The sequence below is a fragment of the Octopus bimaculoides genome, chromosome Z, assembly GCF_046866305.1.
Source record: "Octopus bimaculoides isolate indiv1 chromosome Z, ASM4686630v1, whole genome shotgun sequence".
NCBI classification, from domain to species: Eukaryota; Metazoa; Mollusca; class Cephalopoda; order Octopoda; family Octopodidae; genus Octopus; species Octopus bimaculoides.
Genome location: NC_142944.1, coordinates 37,387,226 through 37,414,182, shown reverse-complemented (window position 1 = coordinate 37,414,182; position 26,957 = coordinate 37,387,226). Strand labels below are relative to the sequence as shown.

The 26,957-nt window shown below is 34.4% G+C and overlaps 1 protein-coding gene across 3 annotated transcripts in view; it reads right to left on the bottom strand.

Annotated features, from left to right (window-relative positions):
• LOC106882986 (protein HIRA) overlaps positions 1–26,957 on the bottom strand; it is an 84,284-nt gene that overhangs the window by 40,383 nt on the left and 16,944 nt on the right. For all 3 annotated transcript variants that reach the window (XM_089365191.1, XM_089365193.1, XM_089365194.1), the window contains 10 exons: positions 26,160–26,254; positions 24,254–24,349; positions 22,834–22,916; positions 21,130–21,207; positions 20,663–20,830; positions 19,920–19,970; positions 18,827–18,883; positions 17,850–17,920; positions 16,370–16,475; positions 13,108–13,293 (listed from right to left, as the gene is read on the bottom strand). In XM_089365191.1, the coding sequence (XP_089221317.1) occupies positions 13,108–13,293; positions 16,370–16,475; positions 17,850–17,920; positions 18,827–18,883; positions 19,920–19,970; positions 20,663–20,830; positions 21,130–21,207; positions 22,834–22,916; positions 24,254–24,349; positions 26,160–26,254 (991 nt within the window). The remainder of the gene's footprint in view (positions 1–13,107; positions 13,294–16,369; positions 16,476–17,849; positions 17,921–18,826; positions 18,884–19,919; positions 19,971–20,662; positions 20,831–21,129; positions 21,208–22,833; positions 22,917–24,253; positions 24,350–26,159; positions 26,255–26,957) is intronic.

Sequence of the window (26,957 nt, the reverse complement as noted above, 5' to 3'; positions counted from 1 at the left end):
AACCACAAGCTGGGAAAAATCTTGGGCAAATGTCTTCTATTATAACCCCAGGCTATAATAATCTTTAGTGGAACTGTTAAATGGAAACTGAATGAAGTCTGTCATGTGTGTGTCTATATATGTATGCATTAATGTTTATGCCTCCCTTATTCCTTTGATATTGCTTGATGGTTGCGAGTGGTGTGACATGCGTAAATGAGTGTTACTCTCATACAAGTTATAGGCTTCATTTCCACTCATCTGTGAAAAACTTATCTGGCTATGGAGAGATATTAACTTGCTTGGAAACAGTTAAGGATTGGCAACAAGAAGGACATCCGGCTGTAGAAAATTTGCCTCAACAAGTTCCATCTGATCTATGCAAGAATGGATGTTAAAATGATGATGTTGATATGCACGTTTTATATGTACACATGTATGTGGGTGTTTGAGCAACCCTTTTTTGGATATCATACGATCATTGTAAATGAGCACCACCATCATACATGCAATGTTATTTGTTTCCAACCTTCATAAAAAAAAAAACAACTGGCCTTGGGGAGATATTACCTTGCTTGGAAATAGGTGTGTTGGCAACAGGAAGGGGGCAGCCAACGGTAGAAAATTTGCCTCAACAGATTCTGTCTGATCCTTGCAAGCATGGAAAAGTGGGCACTAGATGATGATAATCATATGCATATATATATATATATATATATATATACACACACACGCACACACACATACGGCACAGCTGAGTGTTTAAGAAGTTTGCTTCCCAACCACAAGCTGGGAAAAATCTTGGGCAAATGTCTTCTATTATAACCCCAGGCTATAATAATCTTTAGTGGAACTGTTAAATGGAAACTGAATGAAGTCTGTCATGTGTGTGTCTATATATGTATGCATTAATGTTTATGCCTCCCTTATTCCTTTGATATTGCTTGATGGTTGCGAGTGGTGTGACATGCGTAAATGAGTGTTACTCTCATACAAGTTATAGGCTTCATTTCCACTCATCTGTGAAAAACTTATCTGGCTATGGAGAGATATTAACTTGCTTGGAAACAGTTAAGGATTGGCAACAAGAAGGACATCCGGCTGTAGAAAATTTGCCTCAACAAGTTCCATCTGATCTATGCAAGAATGGATGTTAAAATGATGATGTTGATATGCACGTTTTATATGTACACACACACAATAGACAGCTTCCTGACATTATATTTCCAATCTTGCTTCATAATAAAACTCCACTGACCAGTTTCCATATGATTGCTATTCTTCTGAACTGTCAATTGCCAACTCATCTCAAATTTCTTCTACCCTAACTAACCGCAGAAAAAAAGAAACACATCTTTGTATTCTAAACATCTCTGCCTCAACTCTTAAGTATTCAAACCAGCCATATCTGGCTCAAATATTCTACTTGTTTTATGTTCAAACTGGCCACGATAATGCATGATTACTTCAAAACAGTGTGAATCAAACAGCATTAAATTTGATAGAGTAATCTGAATGCTTAAGAGTTAAGCTTTAAATTCTATCCAACAACATTGTCTACGTAATATGTAGGTATTATGTACATAAGTCTTTGCTTGTTAGTTTATCATGGCTGTATGATTAAAAAGTTCACTTAGCAAAGCACATGGTTTCAGGTTCTGTCCCAGTTGCAAGTCTTCTACTGTAGACACAAGTCAATCAATGTCTTGTGAGTGATTCTAGTAGACAGAAACTGTGTAGAGGCCTATCATGTATGTGTGTATGTCCCTTCCACCATCGCTTGACAACTGGTGTTCGTTTTTTTAATGTTTTTTATGTCCCTGTAACTTAGCAGTTCAGTAGAAAAGACTGATAGAATAAGTACCAAACTTTTTCATCTGTCGAAATAAATATCTCAAAATTTATCAACTAAATTATCTTGTGACAATCGAAGTGGTGAGAAAGGATCGACAGACGATGGAATGACAGAGGACTGAGACTTCTGGTGGTTTATTGTGCTTGAAAAGACATGTCAAGCTCAGTAAAATTGTGATTGCCCTTGTATACAGGCTCGTCCTCTGCAACCCTCTCCAGCTGAGCATCCCTAATCTTGTGGGCTTGTAGGTGCTGGTGCCACATAAAAATCACCCATGCCAGTGCTGTATAAAAGCACCCAGTACACTCTGTAAAGTGGTTGGCATTAGGAAGGGCATCCAACTGTAGAAACCATGTCAAAACAGACTGGGAGCCTAAACAGCCCTTCAGATGGTCAGCTCCTGTCAAATCACCAAACCCATGCCAGCATGGAAAACAGACATTAAAGGGTGATGAAGATGATAATGGACAGAAGCTGTAAACCCTACACCGGAGATAAAATATTTCAATATAAACTGATCTTGCGTTTAAGTATCTGTAAACAACTGAGATAGTAATCAGGTGGAAAATGTAATGTAAAACAGAAAGTTCTAAAGAAAAAACAACACTACACAAATTTTAAAATTAATCTGGCCCTAACAATATCTGCTATATTTATGTATGTATACAAATGTGTGTGTATATATACATTCTATATAAGTATAGAGTATATTGTATAACATTATTCTGATTTATGATTGTTTCAACAAATTGCAAGTGACCAAACATACATGTCTATAGACATGTAAAAAGATGATTTACTCAAATATATTATGTAGTATTTATTGCATAATAGAACCTGAACCAATTGAAAGTAAACCTTACAGATTTTCTGTTTAATTTGAAACCCAAGTTCCCCTGGGAGAAATTCTCCTTTATACTTCAGATAGCTGATCATGCCAGTACTTCCTGAGGTAACTTTTCCCACAACTCAGATTCATTTCAATTGATATCCCTCCCTCATCTTTATACTACCCTCACCACTCATATTTTACACTGATCACCACATATCTCTCACTCTGCCTGCTTCGTTATCTACCAGCCAACCTACCTAAACATATCTTTCTCTCCCATCCTACATTTGATCATTGCATCAATATTACTATACTGCAGCTCTTCAATCCCACCTCTTATTCACCATTCATTACATCTACCCTCAACATTTGTTCTTCATTCATTCATTATATCTACTCTGTCAGTCCTTCCTTCCCAGAATGATACCCCCCTGAAATTCCGTTCTTGCCTATAGTCTTCCTGAAGCTGTCACCATATCAGTTTGTGAAAGACTTTTCAAGGCCAGAGGTACAACCTCTTCCTTCAAACTAAAGATACACACCATTTATTAAATTAATTTTTCTTTACTTCACTCTCCACAACTACATTTTCCAGAGTTAAAAATCACGCTAAATCTCATCTCTCTTTATTGATAATTCTCACCAGTTTTTATTAATTCTGGTCCACTAACACCATAGCCATTGTGTACACCATCTTCAATATTATCACCATTATGATCTCAAACCCAGTCAAGAACCCCCCCCCACACACACACACAAAAATTAATAAAAATATAATAAATATCATACAAGATAATTTCTTGATTAACTGAAATTATTTTCACTTCAAGAGATAAATATGCAAATACCTCATAACTATCACAACCAAATTCAAATATATATTCATCTATCTTTATAGTTCATATTAATGCCATTGGCTACTCTACTGAGGGTGAAGTATTTTTCTGTCTCAAGTGGAAAGCTAGTCATTATGATACAGTCTTTTCTTTGTTAAGAATGTAACTTCATCAGAAGAGAGAGACCCTCAGTGATGAAGACAGCTAGTATTTGTAGAGGCTGCACAGGTTGAAGTTGTATGTTATCTATGACATTGTGTATAGAAATGTTTCTTTGATATGAGCGCAGTGATTGTGTCTTTGTTAATATGAAAGGAGACAACATCGACATGGTACCAATGAAAGGTGTTTCCAATATCTCTCTTCATGGTGTCAGTATATGTTTGTTGAGAGATGTCTAAGTAACATGTGGAAGATGGTGAGATATGGACAGTTAAGAAAGAATGACAAGTGGCAACATATGTATAGGAGAAAGGTAACCTTGGAGTGCACTACATTTGATAGAGTATGGGGTCAGGGAGAGTTCCTTCAGTAGCTATAGCATGTAACTTTCAAACCAAGTGGTGGCCTGAGAGTACAGTCAGTTTAGCTAGGAGTATCATAAGCTAGATACAGTAGTTATATACTGATGTGAGTGCAGCAAGAGCAAATTTCTTACAAATGAGTGACATCCAGTAGCTTTGTAGATACACAGCTACTGGGGGTCATTACAGAGAGAGAAGGGGGATTCAAAGGAAAATAGTAGACACGGTGAAAGGGAGTTGATCTTGGGAATTGGATATATTGTAGGGTGTTTCCAAGACAGAGAGAGAGAGCGAGAATCAATGATGGGTACATTGTCAGGGCTTGTAACCTTCTTGGTTTAGATATTCTGGGTTTACGTGGTGCCATGTGTATGTCAGATGAAATGCTGAGAGAATTATCCTACTTGTGATGAATGTAGAGGAACATGATAAAAATGGATGGTTTCAGTCACTTCTTAGCTATTGTTGATAGTGCAGGAAAGAAGCATGTGATGTTCTGGCTGGTATAGTTAACACAGCTATGGTCATACAGCTGACTTGCAGTGTCGTAAGGCTCAGGAGATGAGTGAAGCATTGTGTAGTGGTAAGACAGTAGTTGGATAATCCAATAGGTCCTGATGGTGATAGTGTAGCAGGAGTTAGGTTGGGAGGTAAGAAAGAGGTCTGTGTGTCAGTCCGGGAAGTGTATAGAGGATGAAACTAGTTGATATAGAGAATTAAGGACTGTCAAAGATTTGGTTTCTGCATTAGAAGGTTAGGAGGCAATAGTATGAGATGAATGTATGAGGGTTGTGAGGATGATTACTTAAGAGAGAAGTGAAATAAAAGATGTTGATGAAGGAAGAGATATGGTCAAACAGCTGTTGGTAGCTAGAAAGGTTTGAAGAGTTTTAGAGTCAGCAGGACACTTTGAGCCAGAAAAATTGGAAGTTTATCTTACAGGTGAGATACAAGAACAGTAATGATATTGAGAGGAAGACAAGCGCAAAAAAGCAATAACACACAGCTTACTGGTTCGGTAAAGCAGGAAATATAGTGGTGGTAGGAGGAGAAACAGAGACAGTATCAATAGTAGAAAAAAATTGTTATGTTGGTGGCTGTATCATTCAAAACCCATAATTCAATTATCAAATGAGTTGCATATACTTTCCGCAGAACCACCAGTTTCAGAATGTTCTTGCAAATAAACAATTTTCTTCCACTGAACTGATAAAACTGCCACCACACAGACAATACAGGGATTTGAAGTAATATTCTTCAATACATAACATGTTAACACACACTGTTGTAATGAAGTAAATTCCTTCAGTGCTTGCACACTGAAAGTTTTTATTCTTACATGTTTCAAACCAGGCTGTAATATTCTTACAAACAATGGTTACCAAGCAAATCACACATACACATATAATACCATATACATTTCATAAGCCATGATTCAGAATTCCCCACCACACAAAGTTATTTTTTTCACTTATAATTCAACAAGGTGGATAGCAAAATCAATAAAGCATCAGGTAAAATGTTTTATGGTATTTGGTTACTTGGGGGGGTTTAAATCCTAGATAAAGCATCTTTGATTTCCCTTATCCTGGGGTTGAAGCACAGTCAACTAACACACGTTCCTACCTCCAAATTTGTGACTTTGCACCATCACAACATTGTTGGAGAGCATTATTATTATAATCATTATTGTTATTAAGGTGGCAGGCTGGCAGAATTGTTAGCGCACTGGGCAAAGTGCTTAGGGGTATTTCGTCTGTTGCTACATTCTGTGTTCAAATTCCGCCGAGGTCTACTTTGCCTTTTATCCTTTTGTGATCAATGAAATAAATACCTGTTATGCACTGGGGTCGATGTAATCAACTAGTCCCCTCACCAAAAATTTCAGGCCTTGTGCCTATAGTAGAAAGGATTATTATTATCATTATTACTGCTAAAGTGGTAAGTTGGCAGAATCATTAGAACATTGGACAAAATGCTTACTGGCATTTCTTCTCAGCCTTTATGTTCTGAAATCTTTCCAAGGTCAACTTTGTCTAAGAGGCTGAAAGATACTGGAATTGAGACTCACAGTGTCAATCTGCAGAAAAGTGCAATCCTATATTCTATAAGAATCTCAAGAAAGATTCTTGAGGTCTCAGGAGACATGTCACTGAACCTCAAGACAACATCCCTTCTAACTAATACAGCATGTATTAGTTATTTTAATAATAATAATCTTTTACTTCTTTCACTCATTAGACTGTGGCCATGCTGGGGCACCACCTTGAAGAGTTTTTTAGTCAAATGAATTGACCTCAGTATTTATATTTTGTTTTAAAGCCTGGTACTTATTCTACCTTCCCCCTTTGCCAAACTGCTAAGTCACATTGATGTAAACACACTGACACCAGTTGTTAAGTGATGGTGGTGGACAAACGCACACACAGATGGGCTTCTTTCAGTTTCTATCTACCAAATTCACTCACAAAGCTTTGATCAGCCAGAGGTTATAGTGGAAGACACTTGCACAAGGAATCACACAATGGGACTGAACCCAGAACTATGTGGTTGGGAAGCAAGCTTCTTACCACACAGCTATACCTGTGCCAGTAATAATAATAATTATTTCAAATTTTGAGCGGAAAGAGTAAGTCATTTACATCAATCCCAGTACATTATTGGTACTTTATTTCATTTACTGGTGCTTTATTTTACTGACTTCAAAAGGATGAAAGGCCACAATGATTTCAGTAGGATTTGAACCAAGAATGCAAAGAACCAAGACAGATATCGCAAAGTATTTATTCCAATGGAAGAGGAAGGAAAGAAAGCAGAGGACTACTTTCAATTCGGCAAAAAGCTAAATTCTTGTTGGAAGGGATTGTATTAGAATGACTGCATCAGTTGTAGGATATTACTGGTACAAATTCTGTGAACCCTGAAAAAATATAAAGTGAAGTCAACACTGCTAAGATTTGAACTAAGAATAATTATTTTACGTTGTTGCTCTACTACTTTTGCTAACTCTCTAGTCTTGTAGTATTGATAAACAGATGTGTTTTTTAAGTACAACAACATTAATGATGAACAGCAACAACAATTATTCTGATAATGACAATGACGATTATGCTGATGATGATGAATAGCTATGTTTTTCTCCAATGAAAGTTGTAAAACTTCATATAACGAACACCTGATTTAAAGAGTACATAGCCAAGGTTAAGACATTTTCAGCCAATATGATTTGAACTTGCAATATCCAATATAATAACACCAGATTGGTTGGTTTTCATGAAATATATCTCAAATAAATACTTTTTGATACAGGCTGGCTTCTATCATGAGGCAAAGGGGTGGGGATCAGTAAATGACAGCATTCTTTTTTTTTTTTTTTTTGAAGTACTTAATCAAAAAGGAGAGCAGTAACCCTGACCATTGCAGGGGCTTGGTGGGAGGGAACACTGGATAAGTCATTTCTGCAAACCGATAAACTCTACTGAAATCAATCAATGATGAATATTTTATCGCTATATATATATATATATATATATATATATATATATATATATATATATATATATATATATATATATCTCCAAATCAGATTGGAGCCTGGTGTTGCCATCCAGTTTCACCAGTCCTCAGTCAAATCGTCCAACCCATGCTAGCATGGAAAGCGGACGTTAAACGATGATGATGATATATATATATATATACGAGGTCTGATCGATAAGTATCAGGACTATTGCTATAGTAACAAAGCTAAACCATGGAGGGTGATGCCACTTGGCACAGATTGACGTTGAACTCTGCTGTGCATGTGCATGAAGTTTTAACATTCTGGCTCACTTCCACTGTTTACAGCAATGCTTGGAAGGAAGATGTGTGTGTATGTATATATATATATATAAGAAATTATTAAGATTCAGTTGAATTAGGTACTTAAGTTGAAGCTTATGTTAATTGTGAATTGGTTCCAATTTCTGAATTAAAACCAAAAATAGGCAGAAGAAAGAACTACAACAAATCTAATAATAATGGAAAACTGATTGACAATGAAGTGGGTGAATCTAATAGTAGAAAAGTATCCAATTTATTTGTAAATAATAATGATATGATTAACAAGGGTATTAATATTAATAAGAACAATAGTAAATATACCTAGAATAAAAATATTTAAATAAACTTAGGTCTACTGATAAGTATATGCCATATGCCAACCCAAATACACCCAATGATGAGTATAATGAAGATAATTATATTTGGTTTATCATTCCTTAGACACGACAAATGAAAATGAATCTGGTCAAGCTATTTTACAGATCTATATCTAAGCACTTTAAATAATGATCTAGCTAGAAACTGTGATTGTAGATAGCTTTTTTTTTCTGTAGTTTCAGCTCAGAGCTGCAACCATGCTGATGCACCGCCGTTTTGCTACACTGTTATTACTGAGAGCCTCCTCCAATATGTGGCACTTGGTGAAAAATGGAGTTTGATTTAGCAACCCTCATTTGCACCTCTTGCCGTGAGGTCGGTTCATCTGGGACTCTCAACAGGAACAGGTCCAGCCTTGATTTAAAAATACCTATATCTACTTTCTGCAGGTTCCTCAGGCTCTTTGGGAGAATATTAAAAAGCTGTGGGCCCCTGAAACCCAGGCTGTTGCAGTAACTACTCCCGAAGCGCGATGGCGTTGCTGGTATCTTTGGCACTATGTAGTGTTGTTCCGTTCTGGCATTGGTATAGCTTTCAATGCCAAAATTTGGCACAATTCCTTCCAGGATCTTCCAGATGTATATTACTGCATACCTCTCCCGCCTTCAATCCAGGGAGTAGAGTCTTAGCTGTTTCAGCCTTTCCCAGTGGCTGAGCAGATGCAAAGAGATGATCTTCTTTGTGAATCTTCACTGGATTTCTTCAAGGTCCACTGTTAATTTTGCACTAAGGGTAAGTGTTTATTTAATAATTTTTGTTTACAGAAAAATATTGTATATAGATGTAGGGTGGATTCAGAATGAAGAAATTGTTTTTACATGGGGTCCATGGAAAATTTTATTAAAAAGCAGATAGCAAACCATAAAACATATATATACACACACACACACATCTATATATATATATATATATATATATATATATATATATATATATATATATATATATATACACATCTATATATATATACATATACATATATACACATCTATATATATATACATATACATATATACACATTTATATATATACATACACACCTATATATATACACGTACATACACACGTATACATATATATATATATATACATACACATCTATATATATACATATACATACATACACAATTGCAGCGTGGAAGGTGTTTATGAGCTATTTAAGAGACACACAAAAAAATGTTAGATTCACTTCGACATTTAAATTTAATTTGCCAAAATATTTTCATCATTTTGAGATCACGACCTGTTCACTGACAAAATTCTGTGCTGCATCACATACATACATGCGTATAGGCATGCACGCATGCATACACATATACACATATTAACATGCACACATACATCCATACGTACATATATATCATGAACTAACTGTTACTTTCTCAATGCAGCACAGAATTTTATCAGTGAACAAGTCGTGGTCTCAAAGCGATGAAAATATTTTGGCAAATTAAATTTAAATGTTGAAGTGAATCTAACGGTTTTGTGTTTTTAAATGGCTTATAAACACCTTCCACACTGCAATCGTTTTTGTTTCAGCACACAATCTCAGATCAGGTCACTTGCTATGTAAGTACATCTCCGTAATATATATATAGAAACTACATGCACATGTACCCTCATACACACATCCAATGAGTATTTCTGTGTCAATATCTCTAACCATCAAAACTGCAATTACTCCTCTCACACTTCCAGTCAGTCAGTGGTTGAATACATGAACTGAATGCAAGTGCAATTTTTTTTTGCTGCCTCTTTTCCGTTTTTATCTCCTTTCCATTCTTTCTCCACCATCCAGTCTCTCTTGGACTTTGCTCTTGTATCTGAGGAACAACTATGTCTGAAACTTTATACTATTACTCTATACTCTTTTTTTCCTCCCTTGTTTGAGAAGCAACCTAATATTAAGTATGAATACCCCTTGGATGTTTGTTTTTAATTGCATTTGCTTTGCTTATATATATATATATAAATAAATATATAATTTAGAGAAAAGAACCAAAGTTCATGAACTCATCCATGAAAATTCAGTCACACTAAAATATTAATGATTATTACTTTGTATTTTATTATAATTCTTTTTAGTGTATTTACTTATTAATTTTTTCTATATGTGACTGTGAATTTTCATGGATGAGTTCATGAACTTTGGTTTTCTTCTCTAAATTATATATTCATATATTATATACTGTAAAACTTAATTTAATTTTAATTTTTGATAAATTGAATTCAATTGAGTTTTTACCTGTAAATTTGGATTTTTATCCCTATTATTATTATTATTATTATATATATATATGTTTATTATCATCATCATTAAAAGCCAATCACAAGACATTGAGCTTTATGAAAAAGATAACAAAGGACGAAAATATTCAACACCTTGCTGTACTCAAGAAGACCTGTCTACCATAATAAAACTGATACTGGTGTTGGTTTCATATAAAAAGTACTCATGCTGGTGCCACATAAAAAACACCCAGTATAATCTGTAGAGTGGCTGGCATTAGGAAGGACATCCAGCTGTAGAAACCATGCCAGAACAGATAGTGGAACTTGGTGCAGTCCCTGGCCTCACCACCTCTTGTCAAACTATCCAACCCATGCCAGCATGGAAAACGGACGTTAAATGATGATGATGGTGATTATATATATATATATATATATATATATTTTCATTTATTTTTATTTTTACTGTATTGTTATTTTTATTTCTATTTTTATTTTTATTTTTTACTTTATATTTGTATTGAATTTTTGTGAATCTCTGAAGAGGCCTAGCGAATCATGCATGTACCCCCATTACAGCATTTCATCTGCTAATTACTCTGGCACGCAGGAGCTATAGGGATAGAATGGGGCATGTCAACGCTAGGCCGAAACAGCTGTAAGTTTCTGTATATTCTCCAATTGCTAAATGTACTTTATATTTGCAACCTTAATTGTTAATATGACATGGTATGTCACAAGCATCTGTATATTGTGGTTTTTGTCATTTTAGTTACAAAATAAATAAATTAATTCAATGGAATACACTGTCTGCAAGTCGATGGATACTGCATATTCTCCTCCATTTTCTTATTGCTATATACATACATATATATATATATATATATATATATATATATATATATATATATATATATATATATATATATATATATACATATATACACACACTTTTAATTACACTTGCTGTATTTGCACACCTTGTGCATTTGTAGTATGAGCAGTATGTTTGTTTGTGTCAGGATAACATAGTGTGATGTACCTGTGTACAAAGGTGGTTAAATAGAAATTTGGCAGTGCCTGTGCATGCATGTTTATATAAATGTGTGTACTTAGTGAAATGTGTATTGGTGGTTGTGTAATTTGTGTGTAAATGTGTATGTATATACATATAAATTACAAAGTGTACCTCTAATTATCAGTATTAGTACTAATTGTAAGTTATTGGTACATATACAGATGTACTCAGTTGTACTAATTGTTATATATATAAACAGTATCTCTCTAGATGAGACATTTAATACTATATACACTACTATGTGTAATAGTAGTTGGGGGCGAAGCATCACTAATGGTCATCTGAATAAAACTACCTGCAATAGCACTGACAGCCAATGATCTATTGAATGTTCAATACTTTGCATGTGTCAAGATGCTATGAAGAACTCCAGTTGAAGCAGCAAAAGCACAAGTGGCTATGCAAAACACCCGGGGCTGTGCCTGGCATGAAGCCATCTCTCCTCACTCAAATGAGGGGGCTCTTATCCCTTTCTTGTCTTGTGAGTTACTTGGCAACCTCACTAGTTACTAGTTGTATGAAAACAAAAAGCTACCAGTTTACACTGAAAAGTGGTTGATGTTAAAAAGGGAATCCAGTTGTATAGACTATGCCAAATCTAACATGGAGCATGATGTAACACTGTGATGTGTTGGATTCTTATTTCTTTATTGCCCACAAGGGGCTAAACATAGAGGAGACAAACAAGGACAGACAAAGGGATTAAGTCGATTACATCAACCCCAGTGCATAACTGGTACTTAATTTATCAATCCCGAAAGGATGAAAGGCAAAGTTGACCTCGGCGGAATTTGAACTCAGAACGTAACAGTAGACGAAATACCGCTAAGCATTTTGTCTGGCGTGCTAATGTTTCTGCCAGCTCGCCGCCTTAATGTGTTGGATTCTGTCCAAATGTTCTACACATACCAGCATGGAAAACGGATGTGAAATGATGATGATGATGATGAATGAAATGTTATCAATAAATGCTTGAATGCAATGGAAAGAGGCATGGAGATTAAATAATTTACAACACATTTTTTAATAATCTTCATGATGAACATTGTTCACTTAAATACAATATTTGATCATTTAATGTCACGAGCAAAAAAGATATGTCCATTTTAAACACAATCTACGCATCTACACACTCAACTATGAGTATATACACACTCATTGTTGACTGTATAAATGCACAGCCTATGTTTAAAACAAAGCCACACACATGTGTATGTGTGAGTGGATATGCAGATAAAACTGTACACAACTAGCCTGGAGTTACACAACAAACACAAAACATACACACACAAGTTAACAGGAGTCAATCATGGAGCCTTTATGCAGTCACTCCATCCACTAGAAATAGCAACCAAATCATTCTTCAATCACACAATGCTTTCCTAAAAAAAAATTTAAAAAACGAAACAAAAAACACATTCAATAATGTATTCTTGACAAAATAAATGGGAAGGTCACAGTCAAATCACCTCTGATCACAAATTTGCTTGATCAAGGCCAACCTGGGGTTAAACAACAAATAAGTCAACACAAACAAGTAAAACCAGACGCAAATGAAAATCCTTCTGCCTTACCTTAAACGGAGTTTTTCCATTTACTAGAAGCCGATTAGCTCTCACTGCCGCACGATGGGCAGCCTCCCGGGCCTCTTGCTGTCGAGCAAGATTTAGCAGTGCACCACTTTCAATGATTTGAGAGCCAGAGTTATTGATATTAGCCAGTGCCAAGCTCTTTCCATAGATTCTTTCGTGAATGCTACTCTGTTGTATCACACAATTTGTTGATGAATCAAGATTTCAAAACCAGTGTGATGTCGTCACGATTATCACAGCAGAATCAAACAATAAGTTGGAACCATAGTTTAGCCAAATCATGTATCAACATAGTGTCATAGATTATTTTTTGATGTCACAGTACAATTTTACAATGTTCATATTTCAATCCCATGGTTATAAATTGTTTTTTTTGGTTTTTGGTTTTTAAAATATCATCATGATTAGATGTAGTACATTAAGTAGAAATATTGATTTCATATGATTTTGTTACAAGAATATCATTAGATAACAAAATAAAATCATTATCAGTAATAAATTAGTAATAACATCATTGATTCAAGTGATTAGAATTATTTGTAATATGATGGTTAAGTGATACATTATGTCATCATTATGTGTGATACAATGTTAAGATGTACATTGAGCATTATCATCACAAATTTTTCATAATCATGATAATATTGACAATTAATGTTTGTAAAAGGTTAAGTTTTTAATCAATATTTTTGTAATGATAATGTTTCAAATGATAATAAGTAAAAATACGCCATTAGAGATTTCATTAGTGGCAAGAATATTCCATTCAGAATTAGCATTTGTTATAGTCATTGGTTCATTAGATCAGATAGGAGTTCCAAATATTTTTCATTGGGGAGGAAAAAAAAAGAGAAAGATAATGAATAAATAAAACATGTATAAATGTAATAACAATAATAATAATAATAAATAAATATATATATATATATATATATATATATATATATATATATATACACACACACATACATACACACATACAGTAATCCCTTGACTATCGCGGGTGTTATATTTTGAAACCTCCCACAATAGGTGAAAATACTTGAAGTAGAAATAGTACTGTACTGTATATATTTTTAAAATTATTTTTATGTGTATATATTTATTTTATTCTAAATGCAAAACAACACTACGGAGGAATCGACGTAAGCTTAAATAATAAACCACGATATGGCGAGGGATTACTGTACACACACACACACACACACACACACACACACGTGTGTGTGTGAAAACGCATTCACAAAACGTCTTGATATGAAAAACAATAATCATAAAAACAATAACATGAACTATAACAAAAAGAAACTATGTAGCAATATGTAATGTGGGTCCAGGGTTAGCATGTATTAAAAAAATGCCCTTTTCTATTTTTGTGAAGTAGTTACAACCTATTAAATCACATACACACACATATATATTTATATATAAACACACACATTATTGATAATAGCTTTAAGCAGAAGTCAAAACTAAATTTACTAACCAGCTCAATCTCTTTCTAAGAGTTTTGTGGTTTAACCATGGGATCCGTTTTTTTATAATTAGGCTAAATAAGTACTTATAATATAAGATCATAACTTGGATTACAATTTTAACACACACAAGCATGGATATAGACACAGACATGGCTATGTGGTAAAACTTTTGCTTCCCAACCACATGATTCCAGGTTCAGTCCTGTTGCATGTCATCTTGAGCAAGTGTCTTCTACAATAACTTTGGACTGATCAAAGTCTTGTGAGTAGATTTGGTAAAGAGAAACTGAAAGAAGCCCATTGTATGTATGTGTGTGTTGCAGTCTTCTTGCCTTGACAGCATGTGATAGTTGTAAACGAATGTCACCATCATACAAGCAGTGTTTTTTTTATTTCCAATCTTCCATGAAAACCTGTCTAGCCATGGGGAAAATATTACCTTGCTTGGAAACAGGTGAAGGTTAGTGACACAAAGGGAATCCACCTCAACAAATTCCACCTGGATGTTAAAATGATGGTAATGATTGTACACACACACACACATGCATTTTTCCCCTTTCTGTATTTGAACACTCTGCAAGATGAAAAACTAAAACTGTTAAATGGAAAATGAACTCAAAAGAATCAATGGTCATCCAAATTGTATCTACATCAGCTACCATCATGTGTGCAGAAGGGTAACAGAATCATTCTACCTGTACAACTGAATTATGGTCAACAGAAGGCATATGATCTGTGAAGGATAAAGTACTGGTATGACAATCAGCATAGTCTAATGTACTTTAGTTAAGAGGAGACAGGTTCTTCAAGTACTGTTGACAATTTGTCCAGAGATGGGGGTCTAAATGAAAACACTGATCCAGATTTGGCCCTGCCTGCAGTCAAAGGGAGGGCGCCCTTTAGCAAGGGTTGGTAACTGTCCTAGAGATAGTATCTCAGAAAAAGAAAGACCACCAGTAGTTGTGTAAACTTAAAATCACTAAATTTAAGCAAAAATAGCATGAATGAAACTAGAACCATTGGTTTCTCTCCGGGTAGGTGCTCTGCAGCCACAACATTTTGTCCAATGCTCTAAAGATTCTATCAAACAATTTAGCACCAAAAGTGTATACAATTCGGTGGAGTGTGGGGACAGGAAAGAGTGACTAATCAAGCTGGCCCAGTACTAAACAAAACCAAGGGTAATTTTAATTACTTTGAAATTTAAGTTAATTACAACAAGATTTGAACTCAGAATATAGAGAATAGAAATATTTTATGACATTTGCTTTAACAATCAAGCAATTCTTTCACTCACTGCCAGTTTGTATAATAATGACTATAAGAAAAAGAAAGATGAATAACAAAATAACAATAATAGTGAAAGATCATGTTTACCAAAAGCAATATCTTGATAATTGTGGTTTCCACTACCAGCATAAAACCACAAATATGGGAAAGAAGTATGAAAGCAATTGGCTTCGGTCTATTACTAGTAATTATATTATCATTCCAGGGAAAATGAACAAATAAAAGATAATGTGATATTATAAAGTAAGGGAAAGGCAGTGAGCTGGTACAATTGTTATCAAGTTGGACAAAATGCTTAGTGGTATTTCTTCTAGCTCTTTACATTCTGAGTTCAAATTCTACCAAGATCAACTTTACTGTTAATCCCCTCAGGGCTGATAAAATAAAGTACTATTGGTCTCTTAAAATTGCTGGCCTTCTACCAAAATTTGAAATTATAAAGTAAGAAAATGTTATTCAATGTAACTAATACTGACCACTTCTTGTAGAGATAGTGGACGTCCAATTTCTTCAGCAGTGAAGTCAATAAACGCAATGGTTCCATCCCATGAACAACAAAGTAATTCCATACCACATTTACTCCTAAAATAAAAAAAATAAAAAAAACAACAAACAATATTTTAAAACTGGAACAAGGGTACTGGGATTTGATCAATTCCTTCCTAGAACACAAGTGGAATTTTATTGCGAATAGGAGTGTCCCTGTGGAATTTGAAATTTGTAAGTAGAATAATATATCATGTGGTATTTAATCAAGCATAATCATTTCTGCTAAAAAAATATATATATAAACATTTTAAGCAGCTTGTGTAGCCACTTAAATAAATTTGCTCTGAATTAGATATTCAAAATTTGCACATAAACTCAAGTATAGATGACTACATGTCTACATTATAACTAGATACAAGATGAAAAGAATTCTTTTACTTTCACATGATAACACAACAGTGCTGAAAAAATTGACATTGAAATTATCATTTTAAGTTAAAAAAACAAAAAAAACGAGCATCTTCCTAACATAGGATGAGATACAATGCAGATTTGTGTACCACTGATGCACTCTTCTTAGTGAGACTAAAACAAAAGTAATTAGTGAAGAGCAAGCTGTTGCACTTAGCATTTGTTAACCTGGAGCAAGTCAGAGATGGACTACCATGCTTTGTAGTCTGGTGGTTTCTAAGAACATTAGGAGTAGATGAATGGCTTGTGAGAGCAATGCAGGCTATGTATATAGATGCAGTTTGCAAAGTGAGTTCAGCAAAGAATTTAACAAGTAGTTAAGTGACAATCAGGGATCACTCAGTTTCTACTTCTGTTCATTATAGTTTTTCAAGTTATAACAGAGGGATTGAAGATCAGCTATGCATAAGAACAGGAAGCAATTGAAAGTGAAAGATCTTAAAATAACATTAGTTAGCAGGAAAGAAGACAGGATTAGTGCCACTTGGAAAGGGTTTAATATGCAGAAAGGGTGTAGGTAGAAATTTCATACGAAAAAAAAAAACAATGTAAACTGTGAGTACATCAGAAGTGACAGAGAAGAAAGACCTTCATATATAGCAGATCTTCAGGAGTAATTACTAGTAAGTGAACCTGTGAAATATTTTCAAATACACAGAAGACTTTCCAAGAATAGTTGATAGCTTCTGTTACTTAGGTAATCTAATTAACAGTGGGAGGGAGTGCTCTGAGTACATTAGTTGCCAGGGTGAAAATGGAGTGGTGAGAAATTGTGGGAGAAGACAACATAGGAAGGAGAGTAAAAGACTGATCTCAAGAGACTCAAGCTCACCAAGGAGATAGTAAAAAAGACAGTAAGAAGCTCTACTAAGAAAACAACAGAAAAGCAGATGAAATACATGATTATGCTATTTTAAAAAAAGATCACCCACAAATAAATTGATAAATGACATGCAAACAACTGAATATGAAAAACCATTAAAAGATGACGCTTACCATGATATATCCAAAATTGAGTTTGTAAATAAATCATGTGTGACAACTAATGGCCGTTTTAAAGCAGTCAGCTGGAAAATTATTAAAACAAAATGAAATTATAGTATAATACCCTTACCACCATGATTAATTTGACAGACTTAATTAGTACTGAAAATGCTTATGAATAATTAAAAACATCAGATCATACATATAGTCTTCTTACTTATATTTTTATGTTAATAAGATTAATATAATGCCAGATGCCATGTAGATATATTTCTTAAATATTAATTTAAATTTAATATATACATTTTATATACAAAATACAAAAATTATGTTTTTATACCTAAGAGTTATTTGTTTCTGAAAAAGAAAACTTGCAAATCACTCTTCAAATAAGAAGTTACTTGTGCTATAAGAAATAAAATAAATATTTTAATTCTAGTGACACACAAATGGTTCTGTCAATGTTTTGATACTTTCTCTTTAGATAATATACTGAGGTTTCACTATCACAAAAATTAACTGATGGAATTTTTAGACATTTTTGAGAGCCAAAACACAAAATTATGTTTAGAAAGTGTTAGCTGCAATAGCTATAAGCATTTTCATCAATAATTTAATGAGTCATTGACACAAGTTTCTATGTGGTTGGTTAACCTGCAAGAAATTATACCCTAATCATTTTTTAAAAAAATGAAATCCTGCATGTATGAAAAGTCAGGATGGTCAATACTGGAATGATTGATCATAGGTATGCATAATCAAGACTGATATGATGACTATTGTATAAATACATCAATATATCTAACACCATTATTATGATGATAACTAAAGTGTAAACCTTAAACAAGACACATCACTCTATATACTACATAAACATATCTAACATTATTAGGGTTATAAAAAAAAAAAGGATAAAAATTTAAGTGAAATAAGAATATGAATGAGAGAATCATGAGAAAATGTTAAGGGCTTTATATAATGAGACTTACCCATATTGAAAGTGATCTATCACGACTACCAATGGCACAGCATGTGTATTGTTGAGGCTGGAATCATAACAAAAGTCATCAATGCGTGAGAATTATAAAGGAAAGAAAAATGGAAATGAGAGAGAGAGAGGTGGAGTATAGAAGTATAAACAACAGAGAAAGATATAGAATAAGCACTTTCACACACACAATGGACTTTTAGTTTCCACCTACCAGTTTCATTCACAAGACTATGGTTGGGCTACAGCCTAAGTAGAAGACACTTTGCCCAAGGTGCTGTTCAGTAGGATTGAACTCCAAAACCCCAAACCATGAGGTTGGGAAGTAAACTTCCTACCCATACATAGCCATGCCCATGGTTAAAAAATGTATAATAAAATGTGCATATATGTGTTTGTGCTTAGCTTTATTTGTATGGTAGGTTTTTTAAGTCTAGATACCCATTCCCATTGCCAACTCTTACCCAGTTCCTAGTAATATTTTTCAATGAAAAGGATATGGTGATAAAACAATGAAACAAAACTAATATTTGAAATTAATTGTTGTTAACAACCTTATAGGTCTTTCAACCATTATTCTCATTTTCAGTGATGAAATTTAAAAAACAATATTTCTAGCACACAATATTTCAATTAGTTTGCTCTCTTGCTATCATAATACCAAAATTCTGAAGAACATAAACTTGTGAAACCACATGCAAATGACATCAAAATAGTCAGGAATTTTAAAATTATTTGCAATGAACTAAATCTATTTTTTACACAAAAGTAAGAAATGAATTTATTAGAAGCAATATAATTCAAGTGATTTAATAGAACATCAGCTGCCATATCAAAGATCTGATGGTTCCCATCTTAATACCAATGCCATGCTATGTACAGCCAATTCACATCTTACTGTCTCAGCCTACCTAGTTGTGAGAACAGAGACTATGCTGTAGTTTGTAAATTTGCAATGAATTCGAACTGTCATATGACTAACATGGAGAGAGATGCAACTAAACAGGATAAACTTAGATTAAATAGGGTATATAAAGACTGAAATGACAGTTCTGTAATAGTTAGAGAGATGGAGGAAACTCGTGTAAACTCACCTTATCTAATTCCTTTTTAACTTTCATAGATAGAATGTTGGGATTAAAACGCTGAAAGAGAATTATTATTATTATAAATATTATAACAGAATGCCCACAAGAGTAACTATAATTCACATGAATGTACCATAAAAAATAATTAGCTACCCTATATGATTAGGTCTGATAATGAATTAATGATTGAGTAGTAAAATTAATGAAGAGGCAGTGAACTAGATTAAATCTATTTGAAATTGTTCATGATGGAACTAATTTTCATCTAAATTCTGGCGTGAGTTTTTACCAACAGCAAAATCATTTAAATAGGCAAACATAATTGTCTTACTATATTTGTCCATCCATGTTCTGAGTAATAGTCAATACAAGGTATTTAAGATGTGTGATGGTGTATAGGAGCAAAACATAGTTAATAAATGTAGAGGATTATATGTTGTGTGTTAGTATGGTGGTGTATGGTAGTGTAACATAGACAGTGAATGAAGAGGACTATACGTGGTGATATATGTTTGAAGGTGAGTGGCCATGAATGCAAAAAACGGTATATTTGTGATGGTGTATAGCAGCAGATAGTGTTCTTGTTCTGCTGTTCCTATTGTTTTACTTCTAATGAAATACAAACTACATTACCTAAGTTTTAGGTTTATTATATTAACCAGGTTTCAAACTGCCTTCTGTTTAAGTGGAATCAAAACAAAGTAGGTATTATATACCATACAGGAAGAGGCATACAAAAGTATACTAACAACTACAGTAATAGCTTTTCGGTGACCAACAAAATCCATTGATGTTCGCCACCCTTCACGCTCGATTATTTGTGCTGTAGGTCCTGAGTTGTTCATTGCATGAGCTGAAACTATGTAGTGACCATCAGGTGACCAATTCAGTCGGAGAATATGTGTGGTAGCTGAGCACTGAAACATACATGCACACTCATTGAAACAATAGGTCTAGTTTTATAATATACAGCAATATGTAGACATCTGCAATAAACTTACAAAAAAAAGTTTTCTTTAATGAATGAATAATTCAGAGAGAGAGATCTGTAGAATGAAGGGGTTATATACGTGATGAGCATGCCACAATAATATCACAGTAAAAGACTTCTAATCAGCCACACACACACACACAGTCACACTCACATACACAGACTAAAATAAGCTAGTTTATAAAACTCTGCAAGTTTATGATAGTAAAAGAAAATAACCATTACCTCTTCAAATGGTTCCTTAACAACAGCTTCTTGTTGCCAGTCAACAGTACGCCAGATCCTGAGAGTTTTATCATCAGACTAAAGTAGTGAAATTTATAAAAACCTTGTAAAATTCAAAAATAGTTACGCAATATTAAAAAATAATTACTGAATATTCCAAGACAACTGACATATAATATGACAACTCCAAAAATTCTCTCTTCAAACTTATATTTCGTGTTTCTCTTATCAATCAATATCATCATATGTAAGATGATATGAAGGTCCACAAACTTAGGAACTTTTCCAAGATTGTTTTTAATGTCATTGACATGGAAATCAGAGCAGGAATTTTCATACAGTTTATGAACTGTGAAATTGTTTTATACATGTGTGTATATATATACATACATACATATATATATATACACACACACAAATACATACAAAGTTCTTTGTTTATAAGCTTTGCAATCTATGGAATCACATCACTGAGATATAATTTCCAAGTCATCAGGCTACATACATACACACACACACACACAGAGTAAATTGTAGTTGAAGCACCATTTGATGACGTTACTAGGAGTCTAAGAAGGATTCTTGCATTTTATATCTTGAAATACCATCTTATATGCCACCATAAAAAGACATGTAATATAGATAGTTGTCTTGAATTGAAAATCAGTTACATACAATTTTAATTTTTTGAAACAGAATATGAAATTTAAAATTATATAAAAGAAAGAAATTTTTAGCCCAACTAATTAGGGAAAGAGTGCTTAGATGAGATGCAGTTCGGTTTTGTGCCAGGTAGAAGCACCACTGATGCTATATTCCTGGTACAGCAGCTGCAGGAGAAATACCTAGCCAAAGATAAACCTCTGTACTTGGCTTTTGTGGACTTGGAGAAAGCCTTTGACAGGGTCCCCCAATCCCTTATCTGGTGGGTGATGCAGAAACTGGGGATTGACGAATGATTAATAAGGGCTGTACAGGCCCTATACAGAGATGCCGTTAGTAAGATTGGGGTTGGCAATGAGTATAGTGAAGAATTCCTGGTAGATGTAGGGGTCCACCGAGGATCAGCCCTCAATCCCTTCTTATTCATCATTGTCCCCAGTTAATAACAGAAGTAATTCAAGAAAGGTTGCCCTTGGGAACTCCTCTATGCTGATGACCTGGCCCTCATAGCAGAATCACTACCAGAACTAGTGAGGAAATTTCAGGTGTGGAAACAAGGTTTAGAATTGAAGGGCCTTAGAGTCAATGTCGCAAAGACCAAAGTTCTAGTCAGTAGGAGGGCGAACACATCACACACTCCTTCAGGTAGGTGGCCCTGCTCGATCTGTAGAAAAGGTGTAGGTAGAAACTCCATAAGATCTACCCAGTGTAAGCAATGGACACATAAGAGGTCCAGCAACATCAAAGGAAGATTAACCGGGAAGATAGCTTTCATATGCGGAAGAGGCCATAAACACCACAGATGCTCAGAAAACAGATTCCATCACATGCCAGTGGGAGAAACTAGAAGTAGTTGATAGCTTCCGCTACCTAGGTGACCAAGTCTGTAGTGGGGGTTGGATGCTCAGAGAGTGTTACTACTAGAATAAGAATAGCCTGGGCAAAGTTCAGAAAGCTTCTACCCCTACTAGTGACAAAGATATGGATATGTATGTTTGTGAAAAACGCATGTTGGTCTGACAAAATATATAATATTCTTACTTGGGATGCAAGATATTTTCCAACTGGATCCCAGGTAACACCTTTTACCAAACCAGAGTGACCTTTTAAAACACAGATCTGTTCTGAAAAGAGAAAAAGAATGATAGAAGTAAGCTATTTAGAAAGTAATGATAATAAAGCTATGAGCCAATGAGAAAATAATATTTATGATAACTTGAGGTGCTAGAAATAACAGTGAACTTTCAAATTCATAAAAAAGGAAAGCCACATCATCATCATTTAATGTCTGTTTTCCATACTAACATGGATTGGACAGTTTGACTGAAAACTAGTAAGCAGGAGAGCTGCACCAGGCTCCAATCTGATTTGGCATGGCCTCTACAGCTGGATGCCCTTTCTAATGCCAACCACTCCAGGAGTGTAGTGGGTGCTTTTTACATTCCACTGGCACAGGCACCAGTTACAAACACTGGCATTAGCCACAACTATGATCTCAGTTGTCTTGATAAGTCTCCTCTATATTGCTCACTTGTCACTGCTTCTGTGAGGCCCAAAGTTCAAAGGGTGCTTTTTACATGCCAGTTACACAACACTGGCATTGGCTATAACTATTATTTCACTTGGCTTAACATTGGATAACAATTAAAAATAAGACCAGATGTTCATGGTTGAAATATGTGTGTTTGTCTTCCCGTTGTGCAGTACATAAAAACAAAAAAAAGCCACCATCTATACAATGGTGTCTGTCTGCAATCTGCTGTAAAATATGGGCCAGCCATTGAGCTGCTCATTGTTTTAAGAATTAAAGGCAATAGGACCTTATTTGGTGAATGTTGGCAAAAGAACGAGCATCTGGATATAGAAAATCAGTCTCAAGAAGTTTCACGTAATCCATTCCCATATGGAAAAGCGGACATTAAACAGTAGTAATAATGGGTTCAAATTTTGGCACAAGACCAGCAATTTCAGGAGAGGGGTAACTCAATTACATCAACCCCAGTGTTCAACTGATACTTACTTTATCAATCACAAAAGGATGAAAAGCAAAATGACCTCGGTAGAATTTGAACTCGGAATGTAAAGACAGACAAAATGCTGCCCTGCATGCTAACAATTCTATAAGCTCACTGGCTTATTAAGCAGTAATAATAATGATGGCAGTGAAGATTACATTAGGAATAAAAATCATTTGCTTATGACCAGTTTATGGATCTGATGTGGTGTAAGGGATTCGGTCAAAGCTGGCATTTATTTGTAATTGATTACAAACTCAACAGGCAAAATTACCTGTTCACAAGAAATTTGAATAGACAGGTATGAAGCTAAAGAATGTTTTACCAATTTTGCCAACTCATTTTTTTTTTCATTTAGAGGTAGAAGCCTCTGAAGATAGTCTTTTGCAAAGGAAATCAATGCTGAATATACATATCTTAAGATAAATTTTAAAAAGTTTATTTACCTGGAAATTTCACAGCATTCCATACAACAACAGTGTTGTCAACACTACATGTGGCTAACCAGGCATCATGTGGTGACCAAGCCAAGTCAAGTACATCTATAAATTATAAAACAATAAATATTGAGAACCAGTGTGTGCTGTTGTCAATGATAATGATCATAATTCTTTCAAATTTTGATGCAAGACCAGCAATTTTAGTGTGTGTGGGGTGGGGTAAGTTGATTACATCAACCGCAATGCGTAACTGGCACTTATTCTATCAACCCTGAAAAGATGAATGGCAAAATTGACCACAGCAGTATCTGAACTGGAATCTAAAGAGCAGGAATAATTAATAAGCATTTTGTCTGATGAGCAAACAGATCTGCTAGCTTGCCACTTTGATGATGATAATAATACTAGTTACAGATATATATATATATATATATATATATATAACAAATAATAAATGAGTATATGCATATATACGTACAGGTATGTGCATACCTACGTCTACCTGTATATATAGGTGCATATCTGGGTACAGGACATTGAAAACAAAACGTAGACAAAAAAAATAATAATAACCAGAGTATAGAACACACACAGGCCACATAGAGAACATTTTCCTTCATCAGCTACCCAAGTCTAACACAGGCGTTTCGAAGAGTAGGGCAGGACGCATTGTTAAAATGGCTCTTCCCATGGATCACAAATTAAACTGTACCATGGAGGAATGTAGTGGCGGACAGAAAACAAGACAGGAAAACAAACTGAAAAGGCTATATGGCCAGACGTGAAAAATTATGTGTATGTAGAACGCTGTGAAGCAACGAACTGGAAGCAGGATGAAATAAGTTTGTATGTTTGCTTGGCGAAAGCCAAGGAAGAAAAGAATTAGTACGTGGACACATGTGACCACGAGGGGTAAGGAAGAGAGAGTGGTAGAGGGAGAAACAAGGGGAGGTATACACACACACACACAAAAAGAAAAGAATCATTAAATTAGCTATTAACTTTATTGTAGAAAAGTGTATGCTTTCATTTTTAGCCATCTATTTTAAATACTCAGGATACATTCTATAACATTAGCTGACATTAAAATCAATAAATGTTTCTAGATACACATACATTTGTGTGTAAACAACAAATTAAAAGGGTGGCTTATTAGCAATTAGAACCTAAAGGCAAAATTAATAGAGGTCACAAAAGTAATGGAGGGTACAGACTAGCACTGCTTATGCTAAAATAAGAGTTAAATTAACTCCAAAGTCACCAAAGCACTATACTTAATGACAGACGAAGGGAGGTAAGTCCCAAGAGTATATAGCCTTATACGATTTCGAATTTTGGTGTAGACCACCTTAATTCTCATCAGCAGATCTTAATGCCTAGAGTTAAACTCAATCTCCTTTGAAAATCTTCTGTCAAATCATCCTATCCATGTCAGCATGGAAAGTGGATATTAAATGAGTATGATGGTGATATAGCTAGTCAGGTATGGTTGTCAGCAGATCTTGAGCAAAAATAAGAACCCAGTTACCATGCTATTCACTTCAGGGAGAACTCTACTATTAAAAGAATATATACCAGTTGTTAGGATATCCCACCAAAATAGTGGAGCAACAATGCTAATAGCAATCGAAAACATTTCAACATAAAACAGGACCATGTTAAATTGATATGAGAGGAAGCCAAGTATTAATATTATTATTCTTTTTAACTCCAGTTTTGTTGGAATGCCTGCAGCCTAGGGTACCATGCTATTTGTTCTTTTCATCATCATCATTATTATAAGTAGTAGTTGTTGATACAACATATATTTTCATTACTTCTTGAAGATGTTATGACTAAAGGTCTCATTTTTCAAGTTATAGAAAGGCAGTAATTTAATTAGATTTTTAAAAATCTAAAATATCGAACATACCTCCAGAATGTCCTCGAAGTGTAAATACTGGCCTCCACTGTTCAATATTTACCATTTTTCCTCCACTTCCAAACACTGTTGATGGGCCACCATACCTGTTGGAGATATAAAAAAAAAAACCCCAGTAAAATGACCATTTTTAAAAGACTCGACAGAAACAAATGACTTTAGAGAATGAGATTTGATTCCAAAATATGAGAAAATACCATGAAGAAATACAATAAAGGAAAGGACACATTTTATATTATAATCTTACACACAGCTAAAACAACATAATCTTTAATCTTTCACTTGTTTCAGTCATTAGACTGCAGCTATGATGAGGCACTACTTTGAAGAATTTTATAGTTGAATGTATCACATACACACATATATGTATCACATGACACACACATATATACGATGGGCTTCTTTCAGTCTCCATCTACCAAATCTACTTGCAAAGCTTTGCTTGCCAAAAGTGCTATGCAGTGAGACTGAACCTGGAATCGTGTATTAGGAAGCAAGCTTCTTACTACACACCTGCGCCTATAATTATTACAGTACATATACCTTTGACCCTAAGTCTGCTAAATCAGGCTTGATTTTGAGCTAAACAATAACAGAACCAAGGCATCAGTATATCAGATGACATTAAGTCACCTTCATCAACAAATCTCCAAGTACTTCTCAAACCAAACACCAAGGTTTTTGGTATATTTTCATCTAATCTGTCAAAACAGAGATGAATTTGTGTTACTTTTTAAATCTATCCTCTTCATTCTCATGGCAGTTTAGAAAAAAAAAAATTTCTTTAAT